The 21547-nt window shown below is 41.3% G+C and overlaps 2 protein-coding genes and 1 long non-coding RNA gene across 4 annotated transcripts; 2 read left to right on the forward strand and 1 right to left on the reverse strand.

The window, feature by feature from the left end:
- Positions 1 to 11822: 11822 nt before the first annotated feature.
- On the reverse strand, positions 11823 to 12908 carry LOC146551655 (interferon alpha-inducible protein 27-like protein 1). Of its 2 annotated transcripts, none has more exons than XM_085258179.1 (4): positions 12869 to 12908; positions 12706 to 12729; positions 12471 to 12638; positions 11823 to 12132 (listed from the first exon to the last, which is right to left on the reverse strand). In XM_085258179.1, exons 1-4 carry the CDS (start codon positions 12891 to 12893, stop codon positions 12020 to 12022), a joined length of 330 nt encoding a protein of 109 aa, XP_085114305.1. In that variant the 5' UTR covers positions 12894 to 12908; the 3' UTR covers positions 11823 to 12019. The 2 variants fall into 2 exon arrangements, with proteins under 2 accessions (XP_085114305.1, XP_085114304.1); XM_085258178.1 differs by having other exon boundaries at positions 11823 to 12141.
- Positions 12909 to 14684: 1776 nt separating this feature from the next.
- On the forward strand, positions 14685 to 16161 carry LOC146551656 (interferon alpha-inducible protein 27-like protein 2A). Its single transcript, XM_085258006.1, has 4 exons — positions 14685 to 14757; positions 14893 to 14922; positions 15053 to 15214; positions 15862 to 16161. Exons 1-4 carry the CDS (start codon positions 14748 to 14750, stop codon positions 15945 to 15947), a joined length of 288 nt encoding a protein of 95 aa, XP_085114132.1. The 5' UTR covers positions 14685 to 14747; the 3' UTR covers positions 15948 to 16161.
- A 3000-nt stretch (positions 16162 to 19161) lies between these two features.
- Positions 19162 to 21341, forward strand: LOC146551657 (uncharacterized). Its single transcript, XR_014889920.1, has 5 exons — positions 19162 to 19694; positions 20443 to 20544; positions 20633 to 20662; positions 20738 to 20899; positions 21184 to 21341. It is a non-coding gene; the product is annotated as an uncharacterized LOC146551657 (long non-coding RNA).
- Positions 21342 to 21547: the final 206 nt, after the last annotated feature.

The following is a 21547-nucleotide window of genomic DNA, read 5'->3' on the forward strand; positions in this document are numbered from 1 at the left end:
GCCTTCGCAAGGAATAAATGAAATGCTCAATAATCCTCAGTAAACATCAGTAAAGTGGTTTTTTTTTTTTATCTTAGCTGAACTGTGGCACAGCAGTCAAGTTCGGGTAAAAGACCTCTGCTCTGAGTACACTTGAAATCATTATGAAAAGCACAGTAAAGTGCCCTTTAGTCGGCTTTTTAATCGTGTTTTTTATTAAAATAATACCATGTTTAAGTCTGCAGATAAGGAGGTTAGAGCACCACAGTCTGTATCACACAGCAGGGCCGTGCAAAGATGTTTAAAGGTTCGAATTTCAAGAGGGGCACATTGAACCAGGCTGAATAACAACAACACACATTCATCAAGAATCTAATAAGGGATCGCCTCATACTATATCACTGTTGTGAGGTGGCGACAAGGCAAAGCAAACGTAGCCTATGTTTTACCTGATAGGGTACAATGTTGCTGTTGAGGGGTTTCTGCTGCTCCTGCTGCTGATATTGCTGAAGGCCAGGGCTGTGTTGATCTGAGACTGTAGACATTAAAAACTCCATAGGCGAGATGGTAGCTGATTAAACAAGTGTTATGAGATAATAACAAAATGCAAAGATTGTTGACGGTGCTTGAAACCATAAGGCAACAAAAAACTGTGAGAAATAAACTCGGCTCTGCCTGTGAATCACTCTTTGCCTCTCTTCCTCCTTCATCTCCTCATCTCATCCATCACTCTCCTCTTGCTGTCCATCTGAGAACAAGGCACAGTTTGTTATTGCAATAAACTATTATTTAGTTATCCACAACAACTTTTGCACTTAATCTATAATAAAATGATGACAGAAAAATGTTATAGAAGCAAAACATTCCAGTTGTGCTTAGTATTATTTATATACTGGAATACATCTCCAACAACTGGTACATGTGATATTGTTACCTGTGCTCTTTGTAATCCAGCTGCTGAGGGACCCACTGCCTTTAGCCTCACACAGCTCCTACTGTTTCCTCCTCATGTCCTTACCAGCCATGTCTGGACAATGTTATATCATGAGTAATAATTTGAAAAATCTATAAACACACACACGCACATACATACAGTGACATTTTAGACCTTCTTCACAATACTGTATATACTATGGCCACAAGTTTCCCTCGTGGTGCTGATCCAGAATCCCTCCCTTATTATTTATTCCTAGTGCTATAATAATTAAGTAAAAAGAAAGTACTGTGCAGGGAGAAAGCTTATTAAATTTTTAAACTGTAGAGATGCAATAATTGTACTGCTGTAAAATCATCATTTTGTCATATTTGAAATATTAATCTAATATAATCTGTTTATTACTGTATGTTGTTTAAAATACAGTGTGTGTAAATATCATAATTTTAATAATCCATAATTATGTGGACATAGAATAGAATAGAATAGAATAGAATAGAATAGAATAGAACCCTTTAATTGTCCCACAAGGGGAAATTTGACATGAATATTAGAAAGTTTTTAGTGAAATATAAATCCTCCAGAAACTTACTCTGCCTCTCTTCCTCCTTCCATCTCCTCATTTGCGGTATAACTCTCCACATGCTGTCCATCTGTGCAATAATCCTTTCTGTCATCGTTGTATTTTTACTCAGTTGTATATAGTATTTGTATTTGTATTCTATTTTTATCTTATTGTATATTTATTTTATTTTATTCTACTGTATATAGTATTTTATTTTATTCTATTCTGTACAGTTGTGTACTGTATTTATTCTTATTGTATTCTAATTTTTGCCTCATAACTTTTGCACTGTCCACTTCCTGCTGTGACAAAACAAATTTCCCACGTGTGGGACTAATAAAGGTTATCTTATCTTATCTTATCTTATCTTATCTTATCTTATCTTATCTTATCTGAGAACAAGACACAATTTGCTATTGCATTAATCTATTATTTAATTGTCCACACTTAATAACTCTCGCACCTAATCCATAATAAAGTAATGATAGAAAATGTTATAGAAACATCCTTACCAGGCATGTCTGGACTGTGTTATATCATGAGTAATAATTTAAAAAAAATCTATATACATAAAACACACAAGCGCACACACAGTGACATTTTTGACCTTCTTCACAATACTGTATATACTATGGGCACAAGTTTCCCTCGTGGTGCTGATCCAGAATCCCTCCCTTATTATTTATTCCTAGTGCTATAATAATTAAGTAAAAAGAAAATAATAAAAAAATATATATTGTATGTTTGACTATCCACTCCGTGCAGGCAGAAAGGTTATTAAGTGTTTAAACTGTAGAAATACAATAATATTGCTGCTGTATAATAAGCATTTTGTCTTATTTAAAATATAAATCTAATATAATCTGTTTCTTAAGGTATGTTAATTAAAATACAGTGTGTGTTTAAATATCATAATTATAATAATCCATAATTATGTGGACATAGTGAAATATAAGCCCTCCAGAAAGGCAGGAAAAGTCCCGTAATTTACTTTAAAACTAAATATGTTCACTAAAACGGTGACAGAGCTACAGACCCATTACAGCCTTACACAGTTAGCTAGCAGTTATGACCAGCACTACTTGCGCAGTTAATAAAAGGACAGGTAATGTCTGTTACACACACAGCACACTCATTTGTTTCAATTTGTCAGTTGCCATAAGACAATTTATCAACGTGTACATAATAATGGATTGCATTTATATAGCGCTTTTCGGGCCCTCAAAGCGCTGTACAATTCCACTATTCATTCACTCTCACATTCACACACTGGTGGAGGCAGCTACAGTTGTAGGCAAAGCTGCCCTGGGGCAGACTGACAGAGGCGAGGCTGCCATATTGTGCCATTGGCCCCTCTGGCCATCAACAATAGGCAATAGGTGAAGTGTCTTGCCCAAGGACACAACGACCAAGACTGACGAACTGCCAACTGTTTGAGCCACGATCGCCCCGCTAATACTCCTGTGTGCTATAGACTACAGTTTACGCTGTACACCTACTAACTTGTTTTGTCGCATCAGTCTGTGTCTCTGAGTTCATTTGTGTTTCTCTTTTTTTTTTCTTTTTTTTTTGCCTGTCCCGTTTGGCCTTTTGCCATCAGAATTATTGTCTAAAGGCAAAGAAAGATGCCCAACGGATTTAAATTCAAATTCAAATTCAAATTTTATTTGTCACGTACACAGTCATACACAGTACGATATGTAGTGAAATGCTTGGACAACTGCTCGTGACCTAAAGAAAACAAAAAAAGGAAAGGCTATGAATAAGATAGGAAATAAATATGAAAAATTAAAAAGGGTAAATTTAACTAGGAAGGAATAAAATATAAATTAAGGTTAAAAATGAAATAACTGTACAACACAAATTAGAATGAAGGGTAAATTTAACTGGGAAGAATAAGATAAAATATATAAATTAAAGTTGAAAATAAAATAACTGTACAACAAAATACACAATACACAATATAGAACTATATAAGAATGTATGAAGAAATCTAAATATAAATAAATATATACACAATAACAGCAGCTGTACAAGTATTAACTGGAAATGAAGAATATAGTGACCAGTGTTGTGCAAAAACAAAGTCCAGAAAGTCCAGTGTGTGTGTAAGAACTGTATGTGTGGGTCAGTACTGTGTGGTGGTGTGATTGAGAGACCGTATCGCCTGCGGGAAGAAGCTCCTCCTCAGTCTCTCTGTGTTGGTCTTCAGGGAGCGGAATCGCTTTCCTGACCTCAGCAGAGAGAACAGTCTGTTGTTGGGATGGCTGAGGTCCTTCACCATCTTCCTGGCCTTGGTCCGGCACCGCCTGCTGTAGATTGAGTGCAGGTCAGGGAGCTCGGAGCGGATGGTGCGCTCAGCTGACCGCACAACCCTCTGTAGAGCTCGTCTGTCCTGCATGGTGCTGTTCCCGAACCAGGTTAAGATGTTTCCCGCCAGGATGCTCTCTATGGTGCACGAGTAAAAGTTTCTGAGCACCTTGGAGGGCAGTTGGAAGTCTCTCAAGCGTCTGAGGTGGTAGAGACGCTGTCGGGCCTTTTTCACCACGGTGTTGATGTGACAGGACCATGACAGGTCCTGCGTGATGTGAACTCCGAGGTATTTGAAGCTGTCCACTCTCTCCACTGGGCACTCGTTGATGACGGGGGTCTGGTAGTTCCTCTCCTGCTTAGTGCTGAAGTCCACTATCAGCTCCTTTGTCTTACTGACGTTTAGAAGGAGGTTGTTCCTCTGGCACCAGTTCTCCAGATTCCTAATCTCCTTCAGGTAGGCCGTCTCGTTGTTATCAGAGATCAGGCCCACCACGACGGTGTCGTCAGCAAACTTGATGATGGTGGTGGAGCTGGTAGTGGCCACACAGTCATATGTGTACAAAGAGTACAGCAGGGGGCTCAGAACACACCCCTGGGGGGCTCCAGTGCTGAGAGTGGTGGAGGCTGAGACATGTCCGCCCATCCTTACTGCCTGTGGTCTGCCAGTTAGGAAGTTGGAGATCCACTGACACATAGATGAGCTGAGTCCCAGATGCTCCAGCTTGGTGGTGAGTGTGGAGGGAATTATGGTGTTAAATGCAGAGCTGTAGTCTATGAAGAGCATTTTAACATAATTCCCCCTTCTAGTGTCCAAGTGAGTGAGTGATGTGTGGAGGAGATGAGAGATGGCATCGTCTGTGGAACGATTTGGACGGTAAGCGAACTGTAGTGGGTCCAGTGTGTCTGGTAGTGAAGAAATGATGAAATGATGAAATGATGAAATGAAATTACTTTACCAAATGGACCATCCCAGCCTTGCCGTAATGGTCCATTTGATTCACCTTTTATTGTTTATTTTATTTTCATTTACTGAATACGGGACAGACTTGACTGGGGGAAAGAAGGGGAGAAAGAAAGAGGGAAAGAGAAACAGCTGAGAAGAGGGACGGGGGAGAAGGGCAAAAAACAAAAACCAACAGAATAAGCAGAGAAAAAAAATGCATATATCGATCACCTGGATCACCTGTTGAGAAAGAAAAAAGAAAACAAGCAGAAGAAAACAAGAGTAATAGAATAAACAACATAACAATGATATATGGGAATATGACAATAAATACTAAATATTAAACATTATTGTGCAGCACATAAGATCAACAGAACACAGTGTGCTTTGAGGTAGGAGCCAAAAAGGGTGTAGTTTGTGGGTGTGATCACCCGTTTGTACACCTGTGAGCATGGACGCGCTTGTTTTTTTTAAAAGACGCGCTTGTATTTAAAAGGTTCCTTCATGTAATGATCTGCTAGCTAGCAGTAGATATCAGTAGATACTAAGTAATAAACGATATTGTGCAGCACGCAAGATAGACAGCGCACAATGTGCTTTGAGGCAGCAGCCAAGAAAGCTGTAGTCCGCGTCTGTGAATACCCGTGTGTACACCTGTGTGCATACCTGTGTGGATCAGCATGCTTGCATTCCAAAGGTTTCTCCATGTAACGATCTGCTAGGGAGTGTGGGGGGGCCACAGCCCCGTCCTCCAGGGCATGAAGCAGGTATGGAGGAGATCAAGACTCCAGACATCCAGAGGCCCCCAGAACACAAGAGACCAAGGAAGACTAACGGAGGGGCAGCCGCGCCACTGTCCCAGAAAGAGCTGAGGAGAGTCCCAGATGAGGGCTCACTCAGCAGCCGTGGAGCAGAAGCCAGGGGGAGTTGCAGTGACGCGCCCGTGAGCTCCGCCGGCAGCCAGCTGCGCCTGAGTGACCGAGCCCCAGGCCGAGGGGCCGGGGGCACCCCACCTCCGGAGTGGCCCGAGCAAGCCCCAGGCTCCAGGCCCCGATAAGCGGCCGCCAAGGAGTGAGCCGGTGTGTACCTGGACGTCCATCCCCGGACACAAAGAACCACCAACGCACCGATGTCTGAGGGAGTCCGCCACTGGCAGGGGAAGTGGTGGTAGGGGGAGATAGGCCTCCAAACCTTGGAGGGCCTGAGATGTCCCCAGAGAGGTGGCGTCTGATACCCAACCTAACATATAGACACAGACATACAGGCACACACATTTACAAACATCCATTCCCACCCTCATGCTCTCATATGCACTTACTCCACACTCAACCAACGTGGAGACAGACATAAAGAGACGCTGTACACACGATCACACTCCCCAAGCGTACTCTACGAACCGGGTCTAGGTACCCTTGCCCCTGGAGGGGGGAACTGCACCCAGACCCAGGTGGTGTTACCCTTTTCCCTGCGGTGGGGAGAGGCAGACCACCCCGACTCCGCAGCAGCAGGGAGGCCCCACACTCCAGACCCCAACTCCTCCTCCTAGCCCCCCCTGCTCCAGCAGGTCACAGAGAACGGGTGTGTGTGAAGACTCCAAACCTCCCTCCACCCGCTCATTGTAGTGTTGATGCATGTGTGTTCTAAGGTGCATTTAAAACCCAGGAGGGCATGGAGCTACCTGCCAGAGAGCAGCAGGTAAGCGCATAGTCCCTCCTGCTAGCCCTCAATGTCTACGTGTATTTAAAATTGAGAGGTGGGCAACGACGCCAGGGGTGAGGTGTACACCCTGATGGTAATTTGGATTCCGTGTAGCGTGCCCACCCCCAAGGGTCATTACACATACACATGTATGTGTAATGAGAGTGTGAGTAATGTGAATGTCTAAGTTGTGGGATAAAATTGAGGCAGAGGCAGCCAGAAGGGCACAGAGGGGTGGTGCCTCCCCTGCACCCTGGTGACATACCCCTACTCCAAAGCCCTGCATGTGTGGGTGGTTGTGGTGGAGCGGGAAGAGGGAGGTAGCTGGAGATGGGGAGGGAAGGAAGGGAGGGGCAAGTGACCCCTCCCTGGGGCCAGCTCCCCCGCTGACCCCAGTAGGCACCCCCATACTCCGCGACCCGCCAGGGAAAGGGGGCCCAGGTCCATCCGGGCCGGGGCCCAGTGCACCAGCGCCGCCCGGCCCCACAGAGCCCGGGACAGTCCACCTAACCCCACCACAGAGAAAACTGCACCCACCCCGTCATCCACTCATCTTCCAGACTACATAAGACAATACAGGGAGTGCAGAATTATTAGGCAAGTCGTATTTTTGAGCAATAATTTTATTATTGAACAACAACCATGTTCTCAATGAACCCAAAAAACTCATTAATATCAAAGCTGAATGTTTTTGGAAGTAGTTTTTAGTTTGTTTTTAGTTTTAGCTATTTTAGGGGGATATCTGTGTGTGCAGGTGACTCTGTGCATAATTATTAGGCAACTTAACAAAAAACAAATATATACCCATTTCAATTATTTATTTTTACCAGTGAAACCAATATAACATCTCCACATTCACAAATATACATTTCTGACATTCAAAAACAAAACAAAAACAAATCAGCAACCAATATAGCCACCTTTCTTTGCAAGGACACTCAAAAGCCTGCCATCCATGGATTCTGTCAGTGTTTTGATCTGTTCACCATCAACATTGCGTGCAGCAGCAACCACAGCCTCCCAGACACTGTTCAGAGAGGTGTACTGTTTTCCCTCCTTGTAAATCTCACATTTGATGATGGACCACAGGTTCTCAATGGGGTTCAGATCAGGTGAACAATGAGGCCATGTCATTAGTTTTTCTTCTTTTATACTCTTTCTTGCCAGCCACGCTGTGGAGTACTTGGACGCGTGTGATGGAGCATTGTCCTGCATGATGCAGACTTCTTCCTGTACCACTGCTTGAAGAAGGTGTCTTCCAGAAACTGGCAGTAGGACTGGGAGTTGAGCTTGACTCCATCCTCAACCCGAAAAGGCCCCACAAGCTCATCTTTGATGATACCAGCCCAAACCAGTACTCCACCTCCACCTTGCTGGCGTCTGAGTCGGACTGGAGCTCTCTGCCCTTTACCAATCCAGCCACGGGCCCATCCATCTGGCCCATCAAGACTCACTCTCATTTCATCAGTCCATAAAACCTCAGAAAAACCAGTCTTGAGATATTTCTTGGCCCAGTCTTGACGTTTCAGCTTGTGTGTCTTGTTCAGTGGTGGTCGTCTTTCAGCCTTTCTTACCTTGGCCATGTCTCTGAGTATTGCACACCTTGTGTTTTTGGGCACTCCAGTGATGTTGCAGCTCTGAAATATGGCCAAACTGGTGGCAAGTGGCATCTTGGCAGCTGCACGCTTGACTTTTCTCAGTTCATGGGCAGTTATTTTGCACCTTGGTTTTTCCACACGCTTCTTGCGACCCTGTTGACTATTTTGAATGAAACGCTTGATTGTTCGATGATCACGCTTCAGAAGCTTTGCAATTTTGAGACTGCTGCATCCCTCTGCAAGATATCTCATGCATGAAGAGGATGATGTGGACAAAATACTCATTTGCCTAATGTTAGGGAAAATATTCTAAAACACTTCTTCAGTAAAGACTCAGAGAAGAGAAACACACAGAACTTCTTGCTAGCAAGGGCAGCCTCCAGACTGAGACTCGCACTAAGAAACTGCCCCGGTCTTTATTTATACTTGTGTGTGTGTGTGTGTGTGTGTGTGTGTGTGTGTGTGTGTGTGTGTGTGTGTGTGTGTGTGTGTGTGTGTGTCCTGCTGATCAAAGGGTCATATAACATGAAGGCACAAAAGGTACATCCTTGGTCACAAAGAGGGCAGTCTCACCCTCACCCTAAATAACATGGTGAGGAAGTCCAGCAGTTCATCTATATGTAAAGAAGCACTTAAACTAAAACAGACATAGCTACGTTAATCCTACCGTAAAACAATAAAACAAGGTACGACCTCTCCCATGCTCCCAGGATGTGGGGGTGCATTCCTGGGGTGCACACCAAGCCTGCAGCCTGCTAGAGATCACACACAATTGATTATATGCCTCTAAGTATACATGGTTGAATATTTCCTAATACAAATAACTACATGCAGTATTTTACCATATGCAAACTTATATCACTAAAAGATTATACTGACTACTAAATACAATTTTCCATTGACACCTAATAATTCTGCACTCCCTGTATATTGTATTGCCTCCTGCAGGACAGGCTGCACATGTGAATTTGTCACTGTTTTTTCCTCCTTCTCTTTTTCGTTGTGTTTTTCTCCCAAGTTGGTTTTAGAGTAGGGTCACCTTTTAAAACTATTTGTTTTTTATGCTGGGTTTGTTTTGATTTCCAATGGGCTGGTGCAATATTAGTCGGGCAATGTGCAATTCCTGAGCTTATCCCCTCTTACCTTAGGGGAATTAGGTCTTTTAGAGGTGCTCCGTGTGGATTTGCAGTGAATAAGTTATATTAAGTGATTTTAGTGCCACCAATTATTGCCTGAACTAAAACACTTAGTGCATGCGATAAGTGTTCTGTTGGGCTCGTATTTATTTGGGGTGGATTTGTTTCTTTTAAAGCAACGAGCATCTGGGACCGCCGAGGGAGAGCAAGCCCTCAGGTGATTCAATTCAATTCAATTTTATTTATATAGCGCCAAATCACAACATAAGTCGCCTCAAGGCGCTTCATAGATACAGAGAAAAACCCAACAATCATATGACCCCCTACACAGCAAAATCTCCAGTTTTAAATTAACACTTTTGACAGTGTTATATGTTTAAAAGTAACCTAGTCAGTTTTGAAGATTAACAATGGCTAACACTGAGCAGTGCTGATTTTCTAACACTGGAATATTTCTAACATTTTGAGTTATTTTCCAGTGTTAGAAAATCAGCACTGCTCAGTGTTAGCCATTGTTAATCTTCAAAACTGACTAGGTTACTTTTAAACATATAACACTGTCAAAAGTGTTAATTTAACACTCAACAGTGTTGTATTTAACACTCAGAGGTGTGGACCCATATAGACACTCTCTAGTGTTAATTTAACACTGGAGATTTTGCTGTGTATGAGCAAGCACTTTGGCAACAGTGGGAAGGAAAAACTCCCTTTTAACAGGAAGAAACCTCCGGCAGAACCAGGCTCAGCGAAATAAAAAAAAATTGAAAAAATTGAAAAAACAAAAAAAACAAGCGCGTCCATGCTCACAGGTGTACACACGGGTGATCACACCCACAAACTACACCCTTTTTGGCTCCTACCTCAAAGCACACTGTGTTCTGTTGATCTTATGTGCTGCACAATAATGTTTAATATTTAGTATTTACTGTCATATTCCCATATATCATTGTGATGTTGTTTATTCTATTACTCTTGTTCTCTTCTGCTTGTTTTCTTTTTTCTTTCTCAGCAGGTGATCCAGGTGATTGAAATATGCATTTTTTTTCTTTTTTCTTTTTTTTTCTTTTTTTTTTCCCTGCCCATTCTGTTGGTTTTTGGTTTTTGCCCTTCTCCCCCGTCCCTCTTCTCAGCTGTTTCTCTTTCCCTCTTTCTTTCTCCCCTTCTTTCCTCCAGTCAAGTCTGTCCCGTATTCAACAAGTGAAAATAAAATAAACAATAAAAGGCGAATCAAATGGACCATTATGGCAAGGCTGGGATGGTCAATTTGGTAAAGTAAATCCGTTGGGCATCGTTCTTTGCCTTTAGACAATAATTCTGATGGCAAAAGAGCCAAACGGGACAGGCAAAAAAAAAGAAAAAAAAAAAAAAAGAACCAGGCTCAGGGAGGGGCGGGGCCATCTGCTGCGACTGGTTGGGGTGAGAGAAGGAAGACAGGATAAAGACATGCTGTAGAAGAGAGACAGAGGTTAATAACAGATATGATTCAATGCAGAGAGGTTTATTACTACATAGTGAGTGAGAAAGGTGACTGGAAAGGAAAAACTCAATGCATCATGGGAATCCCCCGGCAGCCTATGTCTATTGCAGCATAACTAAGGGAGGATTCAGGGTCATCTGGTCCAGCCCTAACTACATGCTTTAGCATATAGTGATAGTTGCATTGCTGGCAGGTTGCACCAATAAGACTATATTGTGGTCGTTAGTGACCTTTTCCATTTTGATGTTTTAGGCCTTTTGCAAACCCTTTGTGTTTTCTTTTAAAATAATAAATTTTAACGCATCTGACTGATATTGACCCTCTTGTCCCGTTTATTCTGGGCTCGTTCCTGTAAGAGCTTTGGGCCTGAAAGTTTGCACGAGTAGTATAGAGGCCCTTAGCGGTTACTCTGTGGCTTTTACTCGCTACAGTACACGATGAAGATGTTTTATCTGGTCCAATGACTGCATGCTTCTGTTGTCTTTACAAATTTAATGTGAAAATAAAAACACATGCAAATTAAAGTCCAGAGCTTAACCTGACTGAAATGCTGTGGTGTGTGGGTCATCGGGACTGCGTGAGACAAAAACAGTATCCTGTAACTCAGCCAGGGTTGCTCTCATGGTCAGTAGGACAACACATTATTTGGTAAAGGTTAGAAAATAGGGAAAAATCGTTAGTGCTGAGAGGCTGGGACTAGTTTGGGGCACTAATGAAGGGATAGTTTAGTGGAAACTATAATTTCTCCCCATCAGTTTTAACCAGTTACACAGACGCACATTCTCATATAAAACTTTGTATACTGCTAAGCCAGGTTACTCTCTCTTGGGAAGATTGGCTGCAGTTAACTGCCTGTGGTTTTCTGAACAAAAGAGATCTGTCAGTGCTCCTGGGTCATTGTCCCAGTGTTTTTCAGTTTTGGACTTTGTCACTGTTTCCTGTTTTATTATGTTAGCTCCGACCTGTGTGCGTTATCTTTTGTTCCACTTCCTGTGTTATTACTTAGATTTAGTTCAGCTGTGTGTATCACCTTTGTTACGTCCCTCTGCAGCCTCTAATCTTCTCAGTGTGTTCAGCTGGTGCTAGAAAAGGCCCTAATGCTTTATTCATCTGGTTCCTGAATGTAAAGGAGGACTATTCATGGGCGAAGCTTCATTATATTCCTTTGCTGTTGTCACTGCAGTTGTGTGACGTCACAGTTATGTCAAACAACCACCAGAATCAAATCAAATCAAAATGTTTTTTTAAATGTTTTTGTAATTTAATTCTCAAATCATCCTTTAATCTGAGTGTTCGACATTCACACATAAGAATAAAGTTTCATTCAGGCGATTGAGATTTGTCACAGCAGGAAACATTTATAGGTCAGTTTGTGTTTATTCTCTGTGTGAATCTTCATATATCACAGTCACGTTACACACGGTTGAGAGCACCCAAGCCACTGCTGCTCCAGCACTGCCAAACACTAAAGTGGCAGCCCATGACAGACCTGATGCACCTAAAGTGAAATCACATTACACACCATTAGCTGTTTGTTATACTTGTTCAACATGTGCAAAGTTTTAATTCTTCATAAAATAATTTATGATGTACATAAATTATCTTACTCATGAACCTTTATTTATAGAGACGTGTCCAAGAAGAGCATTTCATATCTTTGACATTTAGATAAACAGCAACAGTCAAAGTGGACTAAAATATTACAATTTCTAATTTTTCTGGCAGTAATCCTGCTCTATAAGAAAACATGTCTATTTGTTTGGTTGCGGATTTTTTTACACACATTTAGAGAGAGAGAGAGAATATGTAACAAATTATCCAGTTTACCCCAGGACTGCAAGATTGCTATGACAGCTGCTAGAAGTCCACCTCCACCACTGCTGACGGCAACAATTGACATTAGTTTGGCAGCGATGGAGCCTGCTGCTATTCCAGCTGCAGTGAACCCCAGTGTAGGCAGAATGGCAGGAGTCAGAATCACAGTTCCACCAGCTCCTGGATAAAAAAGTTTATATTCATATATTCATATCAAAATTATGCTGTGGTTAATGTGATGGCATACCTGCAAACACAACGACCGCCTTGCCTGTTAATGAAATACAAAAAGATTTCAAATAAAATCTTTACAATTATAAAAATAATTCATATCCACTGCATAATGTGATAACACTGTTATAATATATATATATATATATATATATATATATATATATATATATACTCACATATCTCTTCAAAGCTTGTGTCCATGCTTCCAATGATAACACTAAGACACCGAGAGCTCAACTGCAGTCATGGAAAGCTGATCCATGTCTTTTACTTTTTTTTTTCCAAGAGTTGACACTCCCATTTCTGAAAGAACAATACACACTAGACAGGGGAGGAGCAGCATGATGTTTTTTTTTTCTAAACAGTAACATATTCATCTTATGATTGTGGAAACCACATAAAGAATGAAAGAAACATTTCTTTGCAATGATCCAAATAATCTCATTGCAGTAACAATGGGCTCTGCACAATAACAAATTATGTGTAGTAATAACTTCATTATTATAACAACAAACCTGGGGCAGCACGGTGGCACGCTGGTTAGCAGTGATGCCTCACAGCAAGGTCCTGAGTTCAGTTCCACCTTTCTTTCTGTGTGGAGTCTGCAGGTTCTCTCCAGGTATTCTCCCTTCCTCCCACAGTCCAAGAGCTCAACTGCACAGTCCAAACATATGCAGTTAGTGGGCCTAGGTCAGTTGGAAAGTCTGAATTGCCCATATGTGTGAATCTGACTATGAACGATTGTGTCTATGAGTTAGTGATCCCTGAGACAGACTCAGTACCCTGCCTCTTGCCCTAAAACAGGGGGGGTTGTTACATAAAAACACTTGCAGTTTCTCTGTAGCAAAGACTTAAACCTTTAAGTGTTATAGTCATGATTGTTGATTGGCTTCTTCTCCACATTTTTATAACAGCACTACTTTCTACACTGCAGTACCTTTTAAATAATGCTCACAAGGATATTGAATCAAAATGTGTTCCAACACACAACTTTTACACCCTTTTGTTTATAAGTCTGTAGATGAGGATGTTAGAGCTCCATGAGACAGACTTAAAGCCTATAAACCATCATTTATATTAAGGTTGACATTTTTTAAGCTTAAACTGTGTTGATTCACATTAATGTCATGAGGAATGCCGAGCTTTGCTATCATGAGAAAATAAATGCACACAACTTGTTTTGAAAGGAGAAAGAGAAAGACAAAGTCCTGTTCCTTCAATCATCACTTACCTGAATGTAAACTATGCCGGTATGTCATGGGTATGTTTGCAGTATGGGCGAGGTTTAATGCTGTCGTCATTGCAGTGGTGTGACAATCTTTGAACAACTACAAGAACCATTTCTTATGAACTGAAACTTTTGTGCAACAAAATAAATACACAACAACCAAAGTGCTTGTTTAAATCAGGTCACCTAAGACATTTCTTGTAAGGCAATAAAGACGTTTCTGTTCTGGTCTCCATGAAATGTTCCAGTTGTGACATTAAAAATCCAGCACTTTCAAAAATGTGCTTGGATGCATGTTGGTGTCTGTCTCCACCTGAGGAAGAACTTTTTGGCCTCTAATTATTTTAAATGTGTAATTTATTTTCTCTGAGGAAGGTCAGAGGTTTAAAGAAGTGCAGTATATCTGCCGTCCTTACAGATCTGCCAGTGATCTTTTTTGCTCCCACACATAATACAGAAACATTTTCAGTGACCCAAGTAACGTTTATATATGCTCCCTGTGATAAGGTTGTTCTTGTTTGTTTTCATATTAAGCAAGTGATTTAACATAAGGATTAAAACAGAAAGAAAAACCCTTGAAATAATCCATGTGTAAAATCCGTAATAAAGATGGCATTAAATAAATGAGTAAATATGTCAAACCCCTGAGATCCAACCTCACAATCACTTGTTCCATGATGACTAAAGAAAGTTTATTTACATCACAGACCCAGTGACGCCCATTCTAAGAGTTTCATTTTCCGGGAAAACAGCTGATCCTCACACTCCTATATAAGTCCAGTCGTCCAACACAGTCCAGGCTTAGGCTCCTGATCCTGAGTGCAACAATGGGTCTGCGTGAGTACAGCTGCCTTTTTCAAATCATCTCTACATCATATAAGTTCATGATTGTAGCATCACTGAAAATGTCTAAATAGTTCAGGCTGAGCTTTGGTAAGATGTTTTTTTTTCCCTTTCTTTCTTATGTTTCAGTAACAGGCTTAGCGATCGCAATCGGAGCAGGTAACAAACCTCTTTGTTTATTGATGTATTTTTACATCTAACACTCATAGGTGAAGTCACACATATCATACATGTATTCATTTTAAAACATCCTGATGATCAGTAACCAGGTGTTTCTTCCTGTTGTCAGGTGGAGCAGTGGTCTCTGCTCCTATTGTCCTGGGGGCTGTAGGTTTCACCTCAGTTGGTATAGCTGCAGGCTCCTACGCTGCAAGCATGATGTCTGCAGCTGCTGTGGCCAATGGAGGAGGAGTGGCAGCAGGAAGTTTGGTGGCTGTTTTGCAGTCAGCAGGTAAAAATAAATAAATAAATATTTTACCAGTGATTACTCAAAAACCTTTATTATAAACCTGAAAGATCCCAGAAACAATAACATGTGACTGTGCTGCAGTGAGGATAATACGACGGACTATTAGGTCCACGTAAAGAAAAAATATTATCAATCATTTTGAGAATAAAGTCGAAATGTGGAGATTACAAGTGTCTGAAGAAAAGCTCCCACGGTTGCTACTGTATGTCATCAGAGTTTGTGAAATTGTGCTTCAGAATCGGTTTTAGTAAGAAAGAAAGAAATGATTTTTCTTTAAGCTCATAAACACAGTGTGGTGATAAGTGTTAGGTTGTACAAAAAGCTGGTAATGGACAGATGCGAGGTTATCGATGGTTACATCCTCGTGCAATAAAGAGGATGAATGTTGTATCACAAGACGGCTGATCAGTTTGTTTCACTAACTCATCTAAATAAGGAATTTTCTTTAGCGGATATAGCGCATGTGGCAGTTTGTGTTCAAACAGTAATGTCCATATCAACAACTTTTTTCTTGTGGCTCTAATACTCCGTCGTAGGATAAACCCTCCCCCTCTCCTCTGCAGCTCAGTTACTTCATCTAACTGCTCGATCAGCTGTCTGGTGTTCTGAAGCCTGTTTTCTCTCTGCAGGTATGGCAGGTCTGTCTGGGGCCACCACCGCAGCCGTGGGCTCTGTTGGAGGGGCTGTTGGAGGATTGGTGGCTGCTCTCATCTGAGACCAGGAAATTATGATAATCAGAAAGAAAAAAAATAGTAATAAATGACATATTTACTGCTGCCAATTGGAAACAGTTGCAATAGTATCAGCGCCATGCTTCAGTAAAGCTTGGCTGAAATGTGAGTGCTGGTAATGCTGTGGTGTTTTATTACAAAACACATGAACACGGTCAAATTGTGCAACTTTAAATAAAGCCCTAATAATGAAAAGCATTTTAAAGTTGTGTTCTGGTTATTTTTATTATTTTGTTTATATTTTATTATTCTATTTATGTTATCTGAAAATACTAAGACATGTATCATTATTTTTATATAATTGAGTACCAAAGCTGACATATTTGGTTTCTATAACTGGCAGAAATAAAGCGATCACCAAAGCTTGAAGTGAAGTCAGACACACTGAGTGTCGCACATGATACAAATTCTACTTGTAAGCATAAATTATTTGGATTTATTTTCTCACTGCATTATTATACTGATAAGAAAGTGATATTTTGCCATCTGGTTATAAATAGATGGTCTGCTAAAAAACTGATTACAACTCATTTACACTAGGAAGGCCCAGAGCCCAGCCATTTGGCTTTTCTACCTATAAAACCCGGAGAGTTGCCAAATGGCTTTTAGCTAGGCTTTAGCTTCAGCCAAGTGGAAGCTAAATTGGCTAGTCATTCATATGTAAATTGGGTTGTTACCTGGGAATTCTGGAGGGAGGGGAGTGGGGGGGTGTGATTGAGGGGGTGGGGGAGCTGCTAAAAGCTGTGCACAGTCACCAACTTGGAGTGTTTCAGTTTGATGCATTCTCAATCATCCAGGGAAATAAATCTCCAAAAGTCACCAACTTGGAGTGTTTCAGTTTGCCATCTTAGGGAGAAATCAACACACATGGGTGTATGTCCTTTGTTGCTGAGATTTATTGATAAAAACAGTACAAAAAACCAACCATTTGTACACATTTTTACAAATAATAATAAAAAGTGAGTGAGTACATTCCAACATTTTCAGCAATCACTCACAATCCTGGCACTGCCATGGTATCTGTAGTCTGCATTTACCACATGTGTATCTGTTGCAGTGAACACATCGCACAGTGGCATGATTGTTCTTGCAATTGTGTTTGACCTGACACATGGCTCTTTTTCCAGGGCTCGGTGTGGAGGGTTGTGTCCGAAGCAACTGTTGTTTTCTTGCCTTCTTCGCAGCTACATGAGAGTGAGCCAACTCTCTTGCAAGCTCCACCAGGAAGTCCACCCGTCTTTCCTTCGTCCCGGTGCATGCTTGATACAGCACATGTGCATTCAGTGCTGCCATGTCAATCATGTTATAAAACACGGCAACTGGCCAGCGCCGTGTTCCTTTGCGGACAGTGTACTCCCGAACCATCTGGTCCATCACATCCACGCCACACTTTGTTTTGTTGTAAAGGGTGACAGTGTTTGGCTTCCTTTTGGTAGTGTTATCAGTCTGAACCACGCTGTGCATGCTGCTATAGACTGTCTTCTTCCGTTTGGCCGCATACGCCGTCAACGTGGCAGCAGAGGTTGAAAACACCTAAGAAATAAGATAAATTGTTATTTTCATAGCCCTTTTACACACAATGAAACACATAAACATAGAACCACAAAAGACCTGCAACATACCTGAGTGGTGAATTCACTGCGATCTGTCTGTCTAGTGGATTGAGGAATTTCCCTGCGAATCTTGTTGACTGTGCTGAGGATGGTGGTTTTCCGTCCAAGAAGTTTTTGCACAAGTGAAAGCGATGTGAAGAAATTGTCCGTGGTAACATTTCTGCCCTTGTCTAGGAATGGTTCCATCAGCCTCATTACTACATTTTCAGAAAGTCTCTCCCCAGTGGGACGATTGGGGTCCTTGCCAAGATATGGGAAGACATTGCAAATGTACTTGGATTTTAGGTCGCAGGCCACCCAAAACTTGATCCCAAACTTGTCCGGTTTACTTGCAATATACTGCAGGAAACTGCACCGAGTCTTTGATGGGAAAAGGGTGTGATCACATTGATGCCACAATGGACGACTGATCAAGCCCTGTCACCCTTTACAACAAAACAAGGTGTGATCACATTGATGCCACAATGGACGACTGATCAAGCCCTGTCACCCTTTACAACAAAACAAGGTGTGATCACATTGATGCCACAATGGACGACTGATCAAGCCCTGTCACCCTTTACAACAAAACAAGGTGTGATCACATTGATGCCACAATGGACGACTGATCAAGCCCTGTCATCCTTTACAACAAAACAGGGTGTGATCACATTGATGCCACAATGGACGACTGATCAAGCCCTGTCACCCTTTACAACAAAACAAGGTGTGATCACATTGATGCCACAATGGACGACTGATCAAGCCCTGTCACCCTTTACAACAAAACAAGGTGTGATCACATTGATGCCACAATGGACGACTGATCAAGCCCTGTCATCCTTTACAACAAAACAGGGTGTGATCACAGGGCTTTGCTTCCTTTTGGTAGTGGACAATTGATCAGGAAGCCAAGCCAAGGTAAATGCAGACTACAGATACCATGGCAGTGCCAGGATTGTGAGTGATTGCTGAAAATGTTGGAATGTACTCACTCACTTTTTATTATTATTTGTAAAAATGTCCTCCCTAAGACGGCAAACTGAAACACTCCAAGTTGGTGACTGTGCACAGCTTTTAGCAGCTCCCCCACGCCCTCAATCACACACCCCCACTCCCCTCCCTCCAGAATTCCCAGGTAACAACCTAATATACATATGAATGACTAGCCAATTTAGCTTCCACTTGGCTGAAGCTAAAGCTTAGCTAAAAGCCTACCAGCCATTTGGCTGGTGGCGGGTTTTAAAGGTAGAAAGGTAGAAGCCTGGTCCTCCTAGTAAACTATGGGTAATGACGTCGTTGCATTTAATCATGCAAATCTCTCATGATTGAAATCAACGCATTTTTTGTTTTATTTTATTTTATTTTATGCTATATAGAACTTTCCTGTCAGAAGCTACAGCCACAATGATACTGGTTTCTTTATTTATACACGTAACCCCTTCATAAACGAAACACAAAAATACAGATACAGTTTGTGTTGCTCTCTGTCGCCCTCGGTTGTTCAGCTCTGAACATAAGGTTTTGTTACTGAGGAAAGGAAACCTTGCTTGCTATAAAAATCAGCCCATTTCAGAGCAGACGCAGGACAGAGGAGCTGTCATGATCCTGGGTCCTTTTGACCCAGCGTTTTGTGTTTTCTCTTCGCGATTTTGGTTCTGTTCTCTAATTGGTGTTTACCCTGTTCCCCCCCGTGTGTTCCTGTTTTATTGTGAAGGTCTGCGTCTTATGTGAGTGTTTTCAGTTTGCCTCCCTGGTCTCGTCATGTTAATCACTCCCAGCTGTGTCTCCCACCTGTGTGTAATCTCCCTGTGTTCTCTGATTGTATTTAAGTTGTATTTTCTGTCTTGGTAATCGCTGGTTCGTCTGTGTTGTTTCCCCTCGCTCTCCCTGTATGTATTTCTCCGGACCTCCCTGCATCCTCATTCTGGTTTGTCTTATTAGTTTACCCAGTTTAGGTTTCCGGTTTCATGTTTTGTCGCCACCGCTGTTTGTACTCACACCCCTGTAAATAAACACTCATCTGCACCAGAGCTGCCGCATTTTGGGTCCTATTTCATATTCCACACGGCTTGCCCCAGCAAACCGTGACAGGAGCAGTGGCAGCTGGACGTGTGGTGGCTGTTTTGCAGTCAGCAGGTAAGTTAATACTTAGATGTTTCATTAGGATTTTAACTTGTAACAAAGAAAAAGTTCATGAAAACATCATAATCTTAGATTAGATAATGACACTATGCTCTATCATTATAATAGTACATATAACAATGACATAATCAATGATCTAATTAATGATAACAATAACTGTGAATAATGATTCAATTCATTTTAATTTTATTTATACAGCACTAAATCACAACAACAGTTGCTGAGTAACTGAGTCCCAGGGCTGACATACTTGTTATACTTGCTATAGAAATAAAGCGATCACCAAAGCTTGAAGTGAAAACACAAAGTCGGACACACTCGAGTGTCGCACATGATACAAATTCTACTTGTAAGCACAAATTGTTTGGATTTTGTTTTATCAGTGCATTATTATGCACTGCTAACAAAGTGACATATTACCATCTGGTTATAAATTGATGGTCTGCCAAAAACTAATTTCCGACATTTAAACTGTTGTGAATGACACACTGGCGTTTAATCTGATGCAAATTTCTCATGAACGAAATCAAAAATTATTTATTTTATTTTATGCTATAAAGAACATTTCTTTCAGAAGCTACAGCCACAAAGACACTGGTTTCTTTATTTTATACATGTGACCACTTCATAAATCCTACTAACACCACGGCATTTACCAATATAAGCAAAGATAAGAAACACAAAAAGTAAAGAGAAATGACTCTCCAGTTTGTGTGGCTCTCTGTCGCCCTCTTTTTTTCAGCTCTGAACATAAAGTTTTGTTTCCGAGGAAAGGAAACCTTTCTTGCTATAAAAATCAGCCCATTTCAGAGCAGACGCAGAGCAGATAAAGACATGGACCCCGGTGAGTCATTTGAGTTGCTGTGCATGGATCGTCTTTGATTTTAAAAAAATTATGGAATGTTAATGTGTGTTCTTATGTTGTGTTGTAGTGACAGCTGTGTGCAGTGCTGCAGGAGCAGGTAAGCACTTTATTCAATTTTAACTCATTTGAATCAAAGCCCGATCCATGTCTGATCCATGTCTTCTTCCTGCAGTAGGTGCCGTAGTCGCTGCTCCTGCTCTTCTGGGAGCTGCTGGTTTCACCTCAGCAGGAATAGCTGCAGGCTCCTACGCTGCAGGCATGATGTCGTCTGCTGCAGTTGCTAACGGAGGAGGAGTGGCAGCTGGAAGTGTGGTGGCTGCTTTGCAGTCAGCCGGTAAATAAATAATTAGACGTTTTATTCGGATTTTAACTTGCAACAACATGCAAAAAGACAATTTTCATGAAAATATCACAATTTTAGATTAGATAATGACACTATATTGTATCATTATGATAATAAATATAACAATGACATCATCAATTGTATCATTAATGATAACGATAACTGTGAATAATGACGATGATAATGATTCAGTACACTGTGATATCAGCAGGACTGAAGTTATATAGGCACAAAGTATAAGTATTTCTCAGCTTCTTTGTGTCATGGTGCTGCAGGTGCAGCTGGTCTGTCAGCTACTGCTGGTGCTGCTGTAGCTGGTGCTGGAGCAGCAGTGGGATGGCTGGCGAGTTTCATCAGCTGAAAATCATGAACTCATATATTTGCTTTACCCATCTTTTTATGCCTAAAGACGAATAAAAATACTTAAGAAAAAAATCCTGATTGAAGTTGTCATAATTCATGCATGAAAGGCTTAAGTATTACATTAATAAAAAGATTTAAATTCCAGGTGATCTCAGCAATAATATTGTTTTTTTAGCCGTTTGTAATACTAACTGTACTGTTAAACTTATATATAACAAGGACAACACAAGTTCTTACAGATGGATGACTGATGAGGCAGGTTTAAGAGTGCAGTCA

Source organism: Mchenga conophoros, linkage group LG19, assembly GCF_057382185.1.
Source record: "Mchenga conophoros isolate Kocher_MC1m ecotype Shallow Benthic linkage group LG19, M_conophoros_male_GT1.1, whole genome shotgun sequence".
Lineage (NCBI taxonomy): Eukaryota > Metazoa > Chordata > Actinopteri > Cichliformes > Cichlidae > Mchenga > Mchenga conophoros.